Source organism: Sceloporus occidentalis, unplaced genomic scaffold (genome assembly GCF_023333645.1).
Source record: "Sceloporus occidentalis isolate IW3139 unplaced genomic scaffold, rSceOcc1.0.p SCAF_7, whole genome shotgun sequence".
NCBI lineage: Eukaryota > Metazoa > Chordata > Lepidosauria > Squamata > Phrynosomatidae > Sceloporus > Sceloporus occidentalis.
The window spans coordinates 75,130,433-75,148,739 of NW_028316987.1; the positions used below are offsets into that span (position 1 = coordinate 75,130,433).

The 18,307-nt window shown below is 44.6% G+C and overlaps 1 protein-coding gene across 1 annotated transcript in view; it reads left to right on the forward strand.

Moving 5' to 3' along the window:
- Positions 1-3,556: 3,556 nt before the first annotated feature.
- KIAA1217 (KIAA1217 ortholog) overlaps positions 3,557-18,307 on the forward strand; it is a 502,750-nt gene continuing 487,999 nt past the window's right edge. Inside the window, exon 1 of the mRNA XM_089533368.1 lies at positions 3,557-3,653. Within this exon, the coding sequence (XP_089389494.1) occupies positions 3,572-3,653 (82 nt within the window). The 5' untranslated portion in view covers positions 3,557-3,571. The remainder of the gene's footprint in view (positions 3,654-18,307) is intronic.

Sequence of the window (18,307 nt, forward strand, 5' to 3'; positions counted from 1 at the left end):
GGTATGTATAAATAAATAAATAAATAAATAAATGACATTTCAAGGGGGCACTTGGTTAGGTAGGTCATGGCAGGGGCCTTGGAAGTGGATGCAATGATGGCAGCAGATAAAGTGCATGCACCAGTGGCAGCTCCACAGTGCAGTGGCCATATGACAACTGCCAATTATTGCACTGGCCTGGGGATTGAAACGGGTTGGAATCACAGGCCAGATACCATGGGACTGGGCCATGGTATCCTGTGCATCTGTTTAGGTCCTGACTTGGGAAACTGGAAAGCAGTCAGTCAGGCAAGCTAACATATTGTATTGAAGTTATAAATTTGGATTTTGTAGCGTAGCATAATGCAGTCCATGAAATCTAAATCAAAGCTCATATTAACTGAGATGCAGTCAGATCAATGTTATAAATGTCATTCAATCCGTTTATTTTGCAAAAATATAAGATTTTGTAAGAAATAGATATGAAAATATTTTTTCCTTATTTGTGTCAATTTTTGAGTCAATTTGAAATCAAACAGGTTGAGTCCAAGCAAATGAAAACATAGTACATAGTCACTAACATGAAAAAAAAATTCTATAGGTCCCAGCTGCATTTGCCAGGGCACATAAATGCAGAGTTTGGAAACATTATTGTTGGTCTACAAGCCCCCAGAATCCTTCTGCTATCTGATGGATTCTGTGAACCTTGTAAGAGGATTCTTCATCCCGCTGTTGAGGCATTGCATAGTATTGGTATTGCATAGGTGTGCCAGACCCATAGCTTAGAAGGTGGGAAGGGAAAGGAGGCAAGCCAATACTCTGAGCAGAGGAGACTTGTGTTGTATCCTGGAGAATGTGTGGCAATGCTGCTTGGGATGGTGGTGGCAGCTTGGGAGTTTCTCTCCACTCCATTGCCCAGGTATGTGGGAAAAGGGCGGGGGGGGGGGGGAGAGCCAAACCCTTTGCTATGTTCTCTTCCAAGAGGCTAGAGTTCAGAGTATGTGTGTTGTTGTTTGCCTTCAAGTAGTTTCTGACTTACGGCGAACCTAAGATGACCTTATCACAGTGTTTTCTTGGCAAGTTTCTTCAGAGGTGGGTTGCCATTGCCATCCTCTGAGAATGAGAGAGTGTGACTTGCCCAAGGTGACACAATTTTAATTTGTAATGCAGAAATAATGGAATTTGACACCACTTTAACTGCCATGGTTCGATGCTGTGGGATTCTGGGATCTGTAATTTGGTGAGCTACATAGCCTCTGGTGGCATAGCAAACTACACATCACAGAATGTAAACTGATGTCAATATATATAAACAAATAACAACTGAAATAGGTAATAAAACAATATTAAAATGTGGTGTGTTGTTTTTTTTATAGTGGTGTGTGTGTGTTGATAAACTGCACAATCAGTGACATCCCTTCCCCTGGTGTACATGTGGGATTGCCAGGGGTTGGCCAAAAGGGTGCCCTTGGCCTTCACTGTGCTGGCCCTGGCTTCCTCATGAGGAGACTGGTGCCGCCACAGCAAAGTCAGGAGGGGTGCCCTCAGCCCTCCCCAGCAGTGAAAGGATGGCTCAATTGGCTATTGTCTTCTTCTGGGGTGTCACGCTGTGTGGGCCACCCACCCCTCTCCCTCAATGATAGCACTGAACCCAACCCCTATACTTTTGTTCTGAGCCAGTGTGGTGTAGTGGTTTGAGGGCAGGGTGACCAGATGTCTTCTTTTGTCAAGACCTGTCCTATATCTCAACCTTCTGTCCAGGAGAAATTCCAAAATCTCCTCCATTTTCAGCACGACTAAGAAGCATGATTTTAGCTTTAAATGAGTGTTTTTTAGCTTTGTAATGCCCTCCATTTTTCTTCAATGTCCTACATTTTATGGTGTGGTTAGTTGTCCAGTTGTTTGTGGATTTCAGTGGCTGTCGTGAGCATTCTGACCTGATAGTTGTTGGCATGGTCCAGAATTTGTGTTTTCAAACAGCATTTTATGCCCAGGATGGTTTATGACGTGCTTATTTTTCTGGCTGGCCCAGTCTGCAGTGTCTCTCGTGTTCCTTGATGTGTGTTTGAACACTGTGTTTGATGGTCCCTATGTAGATTTCTCTGTAGCTTCTTTCTCCTTCCTGAGAGGTAGAATTTGGAGATATAGCCATGTTGATCTGTAGAAACAGTTCTAGTGTTTATTCCTGATGTTTCATCAACATCTGTGGCTGGCATCTTCAGAGAATACTGATCTGGAAAAGAGTGGGGTATATATATACTGTGGGACCTGAGGTGGGGAGGAGTGATCTCACTGTTAATCTGTGTATTCTCCTGTTGCTGAATGGCAAAGGCCTCAGGGTGGGAGGATATGCAAAGAGGATTAATCTCTGTTTAATTAGGGATCATTGTCTGCTGGGTGGTTTCTCATTGAGACCTGATTGTGCTGTTTTTTTCAGGACTGGCAGCCAAACTTTGTTCACTTTAAGGGTTTCTTCTTTCCTGTTGAGGTTGTCCAGGTCTATACCCCACTCCCTTCCATGCCAGCATTCTCTGAAGATGCCAGCCATAAAGGCTGGAGAAACATCAGGAATAAACTCTTCTAGAACATGGCCACAAAATACCTACAGATGCATGCCATGAAAGCCTTTGACTTCACAGTTCCAGAGAGATCTTGTAGCCCTCTTCGAAACCAACTTGAAAGAAAGACATTGGTAGTGTGAGCTTTGACAGACTTCAGTCTGTTTCCTCAGAGGCATTTGGTGCAGGTTGGCTTAAGTCTAGAAGAAAGCTGCTGCTGCCAACTTCTTTCTTTCGGTGAGTGGCCTCAAAGGGGGGCTACAAGATCTCTCTAGAACGGTTGCTACAGCCTAACAGGGCTCTATCTCTGGATTCCACCTCTCAGGGAGGAGAAAGAAGATTAGGGCAAGGGCAAGCGGCCTTACAGCAAGACCCCAACCCCAACTGCGCCCACAGGGGCAGAGAGAGGGGCAGCATGGGGCTCCCGAGGGAGGAACCGAGGAGGGCAAGAGGGGGTCTCTCCATCCCTCTCCCTCTCCCTCCTTCATCCAAAGTGGCGCCAGGGAGGAAAAGCCGGGGCGAAGGTGACGCAACGCCTGCAATCCCGGGGAGAGGAGCTGCTGCTGCTGCTGCTGCTGCTGCGGCGCGCACCAGGCAGCCAGCCCTCAGCAGCCTCCTTGGCGGCCAGGGTCCGGGGGGGAGGAGGCTGGCTTTGGTGGGCGCTTCCCTGGCCCTGGCCCCGCCTCAGCCGCCCCAGGCAACCAGCCCTCAGCCCCCTTCTCCCTCCCTCCCTCCCTCTCTCTGCCTCTCAGCTGCGCACAGCTCTTTTGCAAGCTGCCTGCAGGTGAACTGAAAGTCGTTGGCGGGGAGGGAAGGACACTGCTGCTGCTGCTGCTGCTGCTGCTGCTGCTGCTGCTGGTGGCATCTCTTCCTGCTGCTTCTCCCGCTGCTGCTGCTGTTAGTGGTCCCTCCTGAGGAGGAGGAGGAGGAGGAGGAGGCATCCCAACCCCCTCCCGCCCTGTCCCAGGCCCAAGGGCCCCTCCCGCTGCCCCCTCCTCCTCCCCCGAGAGAGAGAGAGAGGGAGGGAGGGAGGGATGGCTGCCCCGCGGGGCTCCCCTCTGGCCAGAGAGCTCCTCGAGTCCGGCGCCGGAAGGAGCGGCAGCCTCAAGCGCCCGAGTAAGTCCTCGCCCCCGAAAAAGTTGCTCCGGAGAAAGAGGAGGGAGGGGGCGTGGAAGAGGGGAAGGGGCACCAGCCGTCCTCCTTTCCCGGGGCCCGTCCTCCATCCCCACCTGCTGCCCAGGAGGCGTCTCCAAAGGGTTTGGAGCACGACGGAGAAGCAGGCATCCGACTTTCATGCCTCACACTCTTCTGGACTGTCCTCCATTTTTGCAGTGCCTCGTCCTCCTCCTTCGGAGGCCTGGTCACCCTGAGGCGGGACCTGTCCTCCAGGAGGCATCTCCAAAGTGTCTTTCTTCCCTTGAGAACATGAGGAGGGAGATGCCTCATGCCTCCTTCGGGGAGACTCTTCTTCTGAGCTGCCCTACCCTTGGATGGGATGCCCTCCCTTTGGGCACTGCCTTGCCCTCCTTAGGAGGTCTGCTTGCCCCGAGCCCAGACGACTGGGCCTTAAAGAGTGGGATGGGATTTTGGGGAGACGCCGGGGCAAGAGAGGATGGCCTTGGCCTCTTTATTAGGGTGCATCTCTGTGTGTTGTGTTGTGTTGTGTGTGTTGTGTGTCTTCAAGTCTTTTCCAGCTTCGGGCGACCCTAAGGTGACCCTCTCAGAGGGTTTTCTTGGCGAGGTTTGTTCAGAAGATCTATTCTAGACTGTAGGAACATGCAGTTTGACACATCACTTTTAAGGTTCCGTCCTGTGGGGTTTGGGGATTTGTAGTTTGAGAAGGTCTTTCCCATCCCTGCCCAAGGGGACTGGTGCCTCACCAAACTACAGGTCCCAGGAATCCATAGGATAGAACCATGTGGTAGATGGTGTCAAATAATGGCATTATTTCCACAGCATAGAAGCAGCCTTTTCAGGGTGATGCTGACTCAGCAGAGATGGTAAATGTTCCTCACATGCCCAGAGGCACACTTCTCTTCGGCTCCAGTTCACTTCTCCCTGAGAGAGAGATCTGGGCTGTTAAGATCGAAAGAGCGCAGAATGGAGAGTCATGGTCTTTGCTGCACAGCTAGTTATTCCAGATTATTAGCCCCCGTTTGTCACTGGGATAGGTTTGGGTGACCTTGGGAAAGTCACACTCTCTCAGCCTCAGAGGATGGCAGTGGCAAACCCCCTCTGAATAAACTTGCCAAGAAAACCCCATGGTAGGGTTCCTGTAAATTGGAAACGACCTGAAGGCACACAACAGCAAGAGCAGCAGGTGGAGATTTGCAGGTTTTGGATGGATTTCTCCTCCCACCCATTTCTGCAAAGATGGAAAAAGGACCTGACTTTGTGCATATTAATCAGGGGACACCGTTTGTTTATTTGGTTTGATGTGCCAAAGTTAGAAGAGAGACGGTTTGGTGTGCCAATGGACATTGTGCTCTGAATAAGGGCTTGGAGTTGGAAGGAGGGTATGCCCAATGTTCTTAAGGAGACTTAAAAACACACGATGCACTTTCATGGGAGTCAACCCCACTGATCACAATGGGACTTTATTCTAGGGCTGCATTCACACTGCAGAAACAATCCATTTTTACATCACTTTAACTACTTGTGGCTCCATGCTACAGAATTTTGGAAACTGCATTTTGTTGTGAAGCTCTGGTGCCACAACAAAATACAGTTCCCAGAATTCCATAGCATGGAGCCATGGCAGTTAAAGTGGGGTCAAAACGGATGATTTTTACAGTGTGGATGCAGCCTGGGTCATTATTTAGGATTAAGTTGTGTAGTTGAGTGGTGATGCCCCCAGAAGATGACACTAGAGTGTTGAAGGTATGTGTGTAGTTCCTCCCCCTTTGTTTACCTCCCTTGTTGTTGCTGTGTGCCTTCAAGATGTTTCCGACTTATGGCAGCCCCATCAAGAGGTTTTCTTGGCAAGTTTCTACAGAGAGGGTTTGCCATTGTCATTCTCTGAGGCTGAGAGAGTGTGACTTGCCCAAGGTCACCCAATGGGCTTCCATGGCCAAGCCGAGAGCTGAACCCTGGTCTCTAGCATTGTAGAGTGGTACCTTAAAGGTAAATGCATTTGTTGTAATAAATGCTAATCTTGAAGGTAGCCCAAGACTCTTTGTCATCAGTCCTGATAAGCGTGGTGAATGTAGTTCAGTGTGATGCTAACTTTCCCAGCTGATCTCAGAATCACCATTTCCTCTCCATCATCTCCCAGGTGCTTTTCTCTCGCTCTCTTTCCTTCACCTCTGCATCCAGCCACCATCTGCATAGAGGCAAATGTGAGAGCTGTTTGACCTTGGAGCACTCTCCCAGCATCATTTGTCCTAAACTGCAGTATTATGCTTCAAGCAAGGTTCAGGCTACCTTGGACAACTATATGCATATATATTTCATGGGCTCAAGCTTTCTCCTTTAACACTGAATATGATGCTCTAGTTCTGCCTCATTGTTTACAGTTAGCATCACCCTTTAGCTGAGGATTGCTGCTAAGTTGGCCAAACTTCTTTCTGCTGGGTGGAAACTTCCCTGCTTGGCTCTGACTGCAGCGAGTAAAATGCTGCTGCTGCTGCTGCTGCTAACTCCATGGATATATGCTGAGCTCTGCAGAAGGACCTGCTACGGCAGCAATATGCATTGGCAGATAATCTTCTGGACTTGTTTCTTGTCTGATGGCAGAGGAGCAGCAGCCTGAGCAATGGGAAACACAACCTTTGGGTTCTAGCTGGGCAGCCTTTTGGGAAGAAGAAGTAATTTATGTCCCCCTTGCAGTTAACAGAGTTTTTAATTAACTCAGGTTGGTGGAGTGCTGGGTATGAGGTCAGATTAGTCTTTTCTCTGAACATGAGGGAAAGGGGAGAGGGGTACTAAAGACAGTGACATAATGCTATGTCCTTTTAATTGGCTTCTTATTGACTAACCAAAATTACTTCTTGCCTGTAATTGTAGACCCCTTCTTTTAGCCCTTAATAAGCTGGATACCCCTGAGAGATATTTGCATCTGAACATCAGTGTTGGAAGACTCTGTAATCATAAATACTTTATGGTGCAAAATTACCTTTTTTTATTATAAGATGCATGAAGTGCTACTCCTGGCAGCTCCCCTTCAGTGCCAGAGGTGCCAGCAAAATATAGAACAGTGCTTTCTTGGACAGAGTACAGAGGAGAAGCCTGCTTAGCTCAGAGCAACTCTATCCAAGTGCTTAGTACGCAGTTGTAAACCACTTTCTAGTGTTCAAAGCATTTCACATAGATGGGCTTGGAGTGAGTCTGGAAAAGATTTTATTAATTTGGGATGATAGCTTCCTTGATTTTCCAGCCAGCATGACTACTTGGAGAATTCCGGGAGTTGCCCTAGAAAAAAAGGAGCATTCCCAGGCACTAGACTTGTCTCCTAAGATAAACAAAAAGGAACTTCACAGAAGGAAGGTCTCCACTGGCCTGTTTCCAAATTGTGCCACCTGAGTTAGCCTGAAAAAAAAATCTTTTGGTAGGGTCTCTGTGTAGCTCCTGCACAATGTGGGATGGGGTTGCTGGTTAACTGAAGGTAAAGTAATTTGAAAAAGGATTTTCTTCTTAAAGGAAGACAGAGTGTTCATCCCTTCTTTGCTCCACTACCAGCAGTCCCCCTCCCACATCCATCCCATATTTGTTCATAAGAGTTCACATTTTTGAGAAGCTGCGCTTTATCAACTTGAGAACTGGTGGCATGCTGGCTAATGGATTCTAGGAGTTGTAATCCCAAAACTAACTTTTCCCATATTCTGCCCCAGCCCAAGAGAGGCATACTGGCCACTTAGTACGTCCATGGTAGAGGTGATATTTGAGTCAAGAGCTTTTTTGACTCCAGCTGCCATACAACTTATTGCAATGCAACAAACTTATATTGGTTTTATATCCCATGTAACTGTAATAGTTTCCTCTTGACAATGCTGGGAATTTTTAGTTTATTGGGGGCACTGAGAATTCTGCTAATGATTTTCCTCACAGAACAAAGGTTTTTATGCTTCCCCAGGTTAGATGAAAAGGAATGACTTAAATAATTTTATGTCTGCACTGCAGTCAGCTTTCCCCAACCTGATACCTTCCAGTTATAATCCCAGTCACCCCCAGCAGCTGATAGGAATGGTAGTTTAGCAGATCTGGAGGGCACCAAGTTTGGCAAGACTGCTGCATACAGATAATAGTGTTTAATGTTTTTTTTGGTTAGCAGTTGAACTAAAGCCAAGCATCACATAAGTGATGTTTTACATATAACTGTAGGCAAAAGCATTTAAAAAGGTGTTACTGCTCTTAATGGATATTTTTGCAACTATGCATTATAGGTAGAAAGGTCTGAAATCATAAGCATCTTACTGTTCATTTTTATTTTTTGTGGTTGTTGTTTGGTGTGTATCCAGTCCTGTCCCAGGGGACTGTAGGTGGCTTAAACCAATATATTCACTTTCAATACTGATGATGATGATGATGATATAGCTTCAGCTGATTTCCAATGAGCATTTCAGGACACTCCCAGCACACCAAATGCTTTTGGGTAACTGACAGTTGGGTTTTATTATTTATTTATTTTAAGAATGTATAAGCATCCCTTTAAACAGACACACACACTTTCATGATGGTTTAGGAATAAAAATATAAAGTGTAATGCATTATAAAATGACAATGAAATCAAAAGGCAGCAGATAAAAGCAGTGCAGATAAAATGGAGAGTTTATCCTGGAAGGGAAGGTTTACAAGCAAAAAACCTATCTTCTGGAGACTTTTCTCTTGAAAAGTGTCTAAAAATGCACTCATTAATAAAACAATATATTTTAAATGGCAGGTGTCTCACAGCTCCCTGATGCAGGTTCAGATCTTTAAAAAGTTACTTTTTTGAATGACAAACCCCAAGGATCTGAGAGTTTTAGTAACAATTCCAAAATCTGTGCAGATTGCATTGTTTACTCTGACTACTATTACCAGTAAACCTGCAAGAATTCACCCTCCAGACCACAGTTAGTCCATTGCCCCTCCTCCAACTTGACTCTAACCCTGCACAGTGGTTCTGATCACTTCAGCTGTTGGGATCCCTAATATATATCTCCAGTCATGGAAAAAATTGCTGTTGCTAGCACCAGTTGGAGTGGTGTGAGCAAATGAGGAAAGGCCATTAGGCAGTTCTGAGAATATTCCCATCAGCTCTAGCTAGCCTGGCCAAGGGCAAAGAATGGGGGCAGTAGTACTTCATCAATATATGGAAGGATTAAGGTGGACCCGATGTTTTCTGGAAGGCAATTATTTCATAACCATGTTTTCCTTCAGCAGTACGTCTTTGATCTAGAGCAATGCCCTTCAGAGGGTTCCCTTTTCTTAATCTACCATCCCAGAGAATTATTGCACAATGTCATCGAAATGGGTTTTGCCCTGGGACTAAACCTACTTTAAATATCTCCTAAGGTCATTTGAAGAGCTCTACTGGATCAGATGAGAGGCCTAGTCCACCATCCTCTGAAAAGCCCCAAACTAAGACACAGTTGTAGACTAGCAACTGACATTTACAGAATCATACAATCATAGAAGAATCTGGAGTCTAATAATTTGTTGTTGTGTACCTTCAAGTCATTTCCAACTTATAATAAAAATAAAATAATAATTTTTTATTTCTATCCCGCTTTTTGCCAAGCAATCAAAGCGGCGTACAACAAGTTAAAATACAGCCATATATACACAGTACCCCCCTTAAAACAAGATTAAACAATATAAGATTAAAAACTACACATTAAAAACCAACAAATCCAAAAAATAATCATCATGGGCAGAGTTCACTAGATGGGAAGTCTTATTCGTAGCTGAGTATTTTATTCTGGGAAGGCCTGCCGGAACAGATCCATCTTAATGGCTTTTTTAAAAAGCTCTCTAGATTGGTAATTTGATGGATCTCGTCCATAAATTGGGAGCAGCTGCAGAAAATGTCCTCTGGGAGGTTGCCGTCAACCTGGTCTTTAAGGGCTGTAATAAATTCCTCCCAGAGGACCTGAGTGTATGGGCGGATTGTATGGAAGCAGGCGATCCCTTAGAAAGGTTGGGCCCAAACCATGTAGGGCTTTAAAGGTGATAATCAACATCTTGTACTGTGCCCGGAAACTGATAGGCAGCCAGTGGCGTGACTTTAATATTGGTGTTATATGGTCACTCCTTGCTGTTCCTGTGACTAACCTGGCTGCCATATTCTGTACCAGCTGGAGTTTCCGGACTAGGCACAAGGGTAGCCCCATGTAGAGCGAATTGCAAAAATCAAGTCTTGATGTTACTAGTGCATGTACTACAGTTTCGAGGTCACCCAGCTCCAGGAAAGGGCGCAGCTGGCATATCAGCCGAAGCTGATAACAGGCACTCTTGACCGTTGCATTCATCTGATTCCTCATCTGAAGCGATGGGTCAAGAAGCAACCCCAGACTGCAAACACAGTCTTTCGATGAGAGCGTGAGCCCCTGTAGGACCGGAGGTTGCAGCCCAATACCTGGTTTGTGGGCCCCTACCGTAAGTACCTCCGTTTTGTCTGGATGCAACTTGAGCTTGTTTTCCCTCATCCAATCCATTACTGCCTGAAGACACTGGTTGAGGGGAGAGATGCCATCTGTCATTGTCGCTGATGACTGGGACATGGAGAAATATATTTGGGTGTCATCAGCATACTGATAACACCCAGCCCCATATCCATGGATGATTTCTCCCAGTGGTTTCATATAGATGTTGAAAAGCATCGGGGAAAGGATGGCGCCTTGAGGGACACCACAATTAAGCTCTGTTTTTGAAGAGCAACTGTCCCCGAGCATCACCCTCTGGAACCTGCCCAAGAGGAAGGAGCAGAACCACTGCAACACAGTGTCTCCAATTCCTAACTCTCTCAGGCGTTCCAGAAGGATATTGTGGTCTACTGTATCGAATGCCGCTGAGAGGTCTAGCAGCACCAACAGGGTCATGCTCCCTCTGTCAATGGCTAGACGAAGGTCATCAGTTAAAGCGACCATGGCAGTCTCCACCCCATACCCAGTCCTGAAGCCTGTTTGAAATGGATCAAGAAAATCAGCTTCATCCAAGACCGCTTGGAGCTGAAGAGCAAGTACCCTCTCTATCACCTTGCTCAAAAATGGCAGATGGGAAACAGGCCTAACATTTTTATGTCCAGGGGGTCCAGGGAGGGTTTTTTCAAGAGTGGTCTAACAATCGCTTCTTTCAAAGAAGATGGTATATGACCCTCCCCAAGGGAAGCATTGATGATACGTCTGAGAAGTGTAATCAATGCCTCACCCCCCTGGATGGTCAGCCATGATGGGCAGGGATCAAGAGGGCATGTTATGGTGACCCTATCATAGGATTTTCTGGGGCTGAGGCTGTGACTTGCCCAAGGTCACCTAGTGGGTTTCCATGACTAAGTGGTTTCCATGACTAAGTGGAATCGAATCCTGATCAGCAGATTCATAGTCCAACACTCAAACCACTACACCACATTGGTTCATACAAGGGCCTTAATCTAGTCACTTCCTTTTCTGATTGCCCTTTTATGCAACTTTTGAAGCTCTACAATCTATATTTTTTGAAGTGTAATGACTAGAACTGCACACAATATTCCAAGTCTGATTGCACTGCAGATTTATTATAAGAGCGATAGGCATTGCCAATTTTATTTTCAGTCCCTTTCCTAATGGTCCACAACAAGAAATACCAACTTTTCACAGCTGCTGCACATTAGGTCACCATTCATTAAGTGAATGGTCACAACCCTAAGATTCCTTTCTTGCTGAGTCACTGCCAGCTCAGACCTTGGCGGTGTAGATATGCAACATGGTGCTTGTTATTTCTCACAGTGTGTTATTATTTTACATTTAATAGTGAATTCAGTAGTCATTTATTTGGTTTCTGGAGATCCAAGTAAATTAATAGCAGACATGTAATAATACCTGAATGAACAGAACAGCAGGTATCTTAATTTTTGGGGGGAGGATAGGGAAATCTGACTGGGATACTATGTGTGTCATATCCACTCAGCTTCCTGACACACATTTCAGTAACTTGGCTGAGGAGCCAGACAGTAACACAACAGTAATATGATGATGTAGAGTCCAACTTAATAATCACACATTACATTACTTCTAATAAAAATGTACCTATATTCAAAATAAACTGAACCAAAACATTGTAGTCAATTAAATAAACAACATTCTAACGTGTAAAGTTGCCCTGGTTGCTAAAGTAGGCCAATAGGTTCAATTATGTGCTGCAGAAGAAGCCCTTTCCTGCTGCAGTAGATAAGAACGCAGAGAGTTAGTGTAATATAGTAGTTTCTGTATTGAACTAGGACTCCATGGAATCAGTGTTTGAAGCCCAGTGGAAACCTACTGGGAGGCTTTGGGCAAGTCACACTCTGTAAGCTTCTGAGGAAGGCGATGACTATGACCAACCCCCCTTTGAACAAATCTTGCCAAGAAAACCCCATGATAAGCTTTGTGGTGGTCTGTGATTATAATAAAGATGAATTAGAACTTGAAGGTGATAAGTTCACTTTATGGTAGCCATAAGTCAGAAATTATTTGAAGGCAGATAGCAATAACAAGATGAAAATGGAAGATGAGTTGCACTGGAACAGACCAGTGTTCCATTTAGTCCAATGTTCTGTTCACAGAGAGCATAGCCAGATGCCTTTAGGAGCTACACAAGCTCATTCTCCCCAGAAACTGATACACAGAGGTATAGTTTGGTTTGGAATCAGTATTGTTTCTTTCTACTCCAATGGTAGATGAACATTATGGACTACAGGAAGCCTTGCTAGTTAGCTTAAACTGAAGTCTTAATTGTTTAATTTTATTGGCATATTTATATCCCATGCTGTATTAGAGCTAGTGTGGGGTGGTAATTTGAGTGCCTGGAGACACAGGATTCCCTGCTCAGCCATGAAAACCCACTGGGCAAGTCACACACTCTTAGTCCCAGAAAACCCAGATAGGTTCACTTTATTGTTGTTATAATTTGAAAAGACTTGAAGGCACACAAGAACCATAAATGTCTTTTTTACACATTCTCAGGACAGTGTGCAGTCAAACTTCAGATTGCTCTCTTATAACAAAAAGGCAAGGGATTAAATCCAGTTAGAAGATGCAAAGGAACTACATGTTAAATCAACAGCTGTGTAAGTCCTATCAATTTAATTGGTTTTCTCTAGGTGGGACTAATACAGACAGCCCTTCTTAGTCACAGATTTTTTATCCACGGATTCAAGCATCCATGGCTTTAAAATATTAAAAAAAAAATTCCAAAAAGCAAATCTTGATTTTGCCATTTTATATAAGGGACACCATTTCACTATGCCATTGTAATGGGACTTGAGCATCCATGGATTTTGGTACCCATGGGAAGTCCTGGATCAAAACCCCAGCGGACACCAAGGGCCCACTGTATTGGATTTAGCCCTAGGTGCTTTTTTAGCAGAATTTGCTTGTGAATTCTGACGCAACAACAAGCCCTATTTTAGGGTTTTAGGCAGGGTGTTGAAGAGGGATGAAGGAAGGGATGAAGAGGAGATCACAGGGGTCCAGATATCACAAAAAGCCAGTCTTCTTAATTTAAATGCCTTGTCAGCAATGTAACCTCTAACTTCCCATTTTTTCATGACAGCTTAAAAACATTCCTTTCCATTTTCTTCTTTTAGTTGCCATTTTACCCCTTAAAACTGTTACTTTTGTGGATTAATGCATATTGTTTAACTCCTTCTCCAAACTATATTTAATAAAATAAACATAAAAACAGGAAGCTGCCTTATATTGAACCAGACTATAGATCCATCTAGTGCATTACTGTCAATACTGACTGATAGAGGATTTCTAGAGTTTTAAACTTTCCTAATCCCACATGTAGATGCCAGGTTTCAACCTAAGATTTCTATGCAATACATATACAGAGAAATGTGTGCTGTTATGAGCTCTCAAGCTTGAGTAAGGAGACTTATGTTCACCTGTGTTTAAGTCATAGTCTGTGTAATAGGATATATGATTTTTACCCTAGTGCTGTTGCATGCTAATGATGAGCACACCTCTGTTGACTGGGTAAAACAAAATTCCAGTTGATGCTGAGAAGACATTTCCTGAACTCTTACAACTTATGCAGCAAATGCACAATGACAGGCATTAGAATTGCAATAAAATGTTAGATACGATTTTAGTTCAGCTGAATGTTTAGGAGGCAATCACCGACTCATTGCAACTATGGTGTGTTTTTAATACCTCCATGCCTAAAAGAAACATTTCAGTTTTATCTTTGCAGATGTGTGTTCTCATTTGTTCTTTTAATTTGCTTTACTTCAAATTGGGTGCTTTATGTATAGCCCACTGCTGAAAAGTAATGCAGCTGTTTGAAGAAAATAACCATTAAAAGCCTACTTGGCTGTTAGCATATGTTTTGGAAGATTTGCTATTTGTACATTGACTTTGTTTTGGGGGAATATTTCTCTGTGCACTTTTGTGTTTTTGCAGATTGGAAGCATTTATGCCTGGAGAGTACACACATTTAAAAAGTGTCCATCTTTTAATCTTTTTAAAACTGATCATAGTATTGAACCTAATATTTGCTGTTGTCAGGAGTGTGGCTGTGATTTCAGGACAAAGTGGCAGGAAAAGATGGCTTCATCAAATGTGGCATTGTGAAGTTTGAAGGAAGACTGCCAAGGCTGTTTGTGATAATGTGTGTGTTTACAGGGGGGTTGACTTTGCAAATTCCCTCTTGACTATCAAGGGCCTCACTTGTCATCTGCTGAGTTGCTAAGGTCATCTCTAGTTGCAAAAAGGGACAGTTCAATATTAACAGTATTGTGTGAAGCAATATAGTAGTGGTAGGCATGTGGCTTCAGACTGCAGAAGATGTTTACCCATGTGGAACAGTATTCACTGTCAGCAATTTGGGTGACCCCACTGGTCACAGGTAGGCTGACTGTGGAATTCCTAACTAGGATTTCCTTCTCTTTGTTCTTATCTTCTAATTCTACTGTGGACCTTTGACAAGTCATCATCTCTTCCCATCATCATCAATTGTTGCAAACATTCTGTTTCTGTTAATACAGTAAATCAGTACATTAACAGAGAGGAAAATGTGGTGGTAGAGATCAGAATAATAATTGTGCTTGTTATCATGCACCACTATGCAGAAATACCTTTCCCTTGAACGACAGAGTTAGTGAAACTGAGGCTCACTTTAGCTCATCTGTAAAATGGGAATAAAGACTTATGTTAAATTGTTTTTCTGGTAAATGTAGGCTGTGTACATTGTGAAGAGAGAGAGTAAATGTCTAATGGAGGCTACAAGAATGTGAGAAAGTAGAATTAAGTATATTCACTTTAATTCACATGGAATTGGTGAAGAATCAACCAAATAGGAGGTAAATTTGATTAGAAGCGAGCTAGTACATGACAAAGATTTCAATAATACATTTAATTTATACATTCCTCACTGTCTTCCTTGGAAGTGCTCAGCTGTTTTATTGTCACAACAACCCTGAAGGTAGGCTTGTCAAAGAGTGTAACCATTCCATAGGTTGCCTAACAGTCCACATTGATGAGCAGAGATTTGAACCAAGGTGTCCTTGTTTCAAGTGCAATATTTTAGTCTGCGATGGGCAACTTTGACAGGTCTGAGGGTCAAAATTCTCTGGGGACTGATTTGTTTTGAATTTTATTTATTTAATTTAATTTAGATCCCACCTTTCTCCCTACACTACACTCAGGTCAGTTTAATAACAAATTAAAACAAAGTACGGCTAAAACTTATTAATAAAAAACACAACAATTCTATTGAAAACAAAACAAATTAGAAGAGTTTAAAACATCATTTAAAAGTGGAAAGCACATCACACCCTGTTAAAACCTCCTTCTGTCACAGTAAGTTAAGAGCCAAAGGTTTGCCTACATAAAAGGTCAACAGAAAGAGTGCTGAGAGAGGGGCAATCAAACCTCCTATGGGAGGGAATTACATGACATGGGAGCAGCCACTGAGAAGGCTCTGTCCAGGTACTGGCCCAACAAGCCTGTGATGGCAATGAGACTAAAAAATGCCAACAAACAAAAAAAAAATGATAGTAGACAGAGGTCTTCATCTAACTTTGAGTGAAGGATATTATGTTGATGTTAAACAGTATGGGATAGAGGGTACAGTGGGCCCTTGGTATCTGCTGGGATTTGGTTCCAAATCCCCCCCCCCCCCCCAAATAAGAAATTCCACAAATGTTCAAATCCCATTATATACAGTGGTATAGTAAAATTGTCTCTCTAATATAAAATGACAAAACCAAGGTTTGCTTTTGGGATTTTTTTTTAAAAAAAACATTTTCAAGCTGTGGATGGTGGAATTTGTGGATGCAGAATCTGTGGATATGGAGGGCCAACTGTATAACCTAGGTGAACAGATGCTCCTGGAAGCATCCAGGAGGTGGGGTTTATCCTTTCTTTGGCCCTAGCGGCCCTGGGGATGCTCTAAGCATTGAGGGTTGGAATAAATAATAATAAATAATAAAAATTTTATTTGTATACCGCCCTTCCAATGATCAGGGCGGTGAACAACAAGTTAATAATACAATATAATACAATACATATTAAAATACAATACACTACGCAACACTACTAAAAACAATATTAAACCCCATCAGCCAGCAACCCTTGCTGTCGGAGGGGGGAGGGCTAGCTGGAACTTGATTCAGGGAATGCTAATTTGAATAGGAAGGTTTTTAGCTCCCTCCTAAACTGGGCCAGGGAGGTGGCCGAGCGGAGCTCTATGGGCAGCGTATTCCAGAGGGCCGGGGCGGCGATGGAATATGACCTCCTCGTTGTGGAGGCTAGTCTGGCCCCTGGAACCCTCAGTAGTTGCTGCCCAGATGTTCTGAGGGTGCGGGGCGGAATGTATGGAGAGAGGCGGTTCTCCAGGTATCCTGGGCCCAAGCCATATAGGGCTTTATAGGTTATTACCAACACCTTGTATTGTGCCCGGAAGCGAATGGGCAGCCAGTGCAGCTCTTTAAGTGCTGGTGTAATATGACTGGCCCTGGAGGTACCAGTGACCAGTCTGGCTGCCATATTCTGTACCATCTGTAGCTTCCGGGTGTGGTACAAGGGTTGCCCCATGTAGAGCGCATTGCAGAAGTCCAATCGAGAGGTTACCAGAGCATGTACCACCGTTTCAAGGTCTCCCTGGGCCAGGTATGGGCGCAGCTGGCGAATAAGCCGGAGCTGATAACAGGTGCTCTTGACCGTCGCATTCACCTGAGATGTAAGGTGAAGCGACGAGTCAAGAAGCACCCCCAGACTGCGCACGGAGTCCTTCACGGGAAGCGTGATCCCGTTCAGGACAGGTGGAACTACCGCCATTCCTGGACCAGGGGAACCTATCACGAGTACCTCCGTTTTCTCTGGATTCAGCTTGAGTCGGTTTTCCCTCATCCAGCCCATTACTGACTCTAGACAGGCCACGAGAGGAGAGACGCCATCCTCGGTCACTGCATCAGTCGGAGACATAGAGAAAACTATTTGGGTGTCATCAGCGTACTGATAACCCCGCGCCCCATGTCTCCGGATGATCTCTCCCAGCGGTTTCATGTAAATGTTAAATAGCATGGGAGACAGAATGGCTCCTTGAGGGACCCCAGTTGTGAGGGCCCTCTTATCGGAGCACACGTCTCCCAGCTGCACCATCTGGAACCTCCCAGAGAGGTAGGACCGGAACCACTGGAGCGCAGTGCCCCCGATTCCCACCTCTGCCAGGCGCTCCAGAAGGATACCATGGTCTATGGTATCGAAAGCCGCTGAGATGTCCAAGAGCACCAACAGGGACACGCTTCCCCTGTCGATGCCCAGACGGAGATCATCGACCAAGGCGACTATGGCCGTCTCAACCCCGTAACCCGCCCGAAAGCCAGTTTGAAATGGGTCCAGATAATGACAGCAACGAGGGGGCATTTGCAGTTATTTGGTTGCAATTTGCCCACCCGTATTCTGCACAAGAACAACCTAAATACCCTGAAGGCCTGGTTAGCATTTGGAAGGGAGATTGTCTGGGAATACCATGTGTTGTAGGTTTGTGAATCTTAAACTATCTGATGTGGAGAACTAGCCAGAATCAAACTCCACCAATGTGCCAGGGGCTTGTACCAATTAATTCCAACTATTTCTTGCTTTCCTGGAAACTTTCTGAGTTACCAGTGGCCAATGACTCAGAGCTCTGCACCAGTCCAGGGGCCATCTCTTAGAGTAGCACAGTTACAAGCTATATTCAGAGGAAGGCAATGGCAAACCACTTCTGAGTACTCATTGCCAAAGAAAACAGTATGAAATTCATGAGGTTGCTGTAAGTCAACAGGAAACCTCAGGCATACAGTACTGCTACTCTTGATCAAGGGTGGGCAATAGCTGCTCAGTAAATGCTTTGGGGCTATAGCTCCCATACTGTCTCACTATTGACTGAGTAGACCTGATTTATAGAATCATAGAATCATAGAGTTGGAAGAGACCGCAAGGGCCATCCAGTCCAACCACCTGCCATGCAGGAAATCAAATCATCCCCAACAGATGGCTGTCCAGCCTCTGTTTAAAGACCTCCAAGGAGGGAGACTCCACTATACTCCTAGGGAGTTTGTTCCACTGTCCAACAGCCCTTACTGTTAGGAAGTTCCTCCTAATGTTGAGGTGGAATCTCTTTGTTGG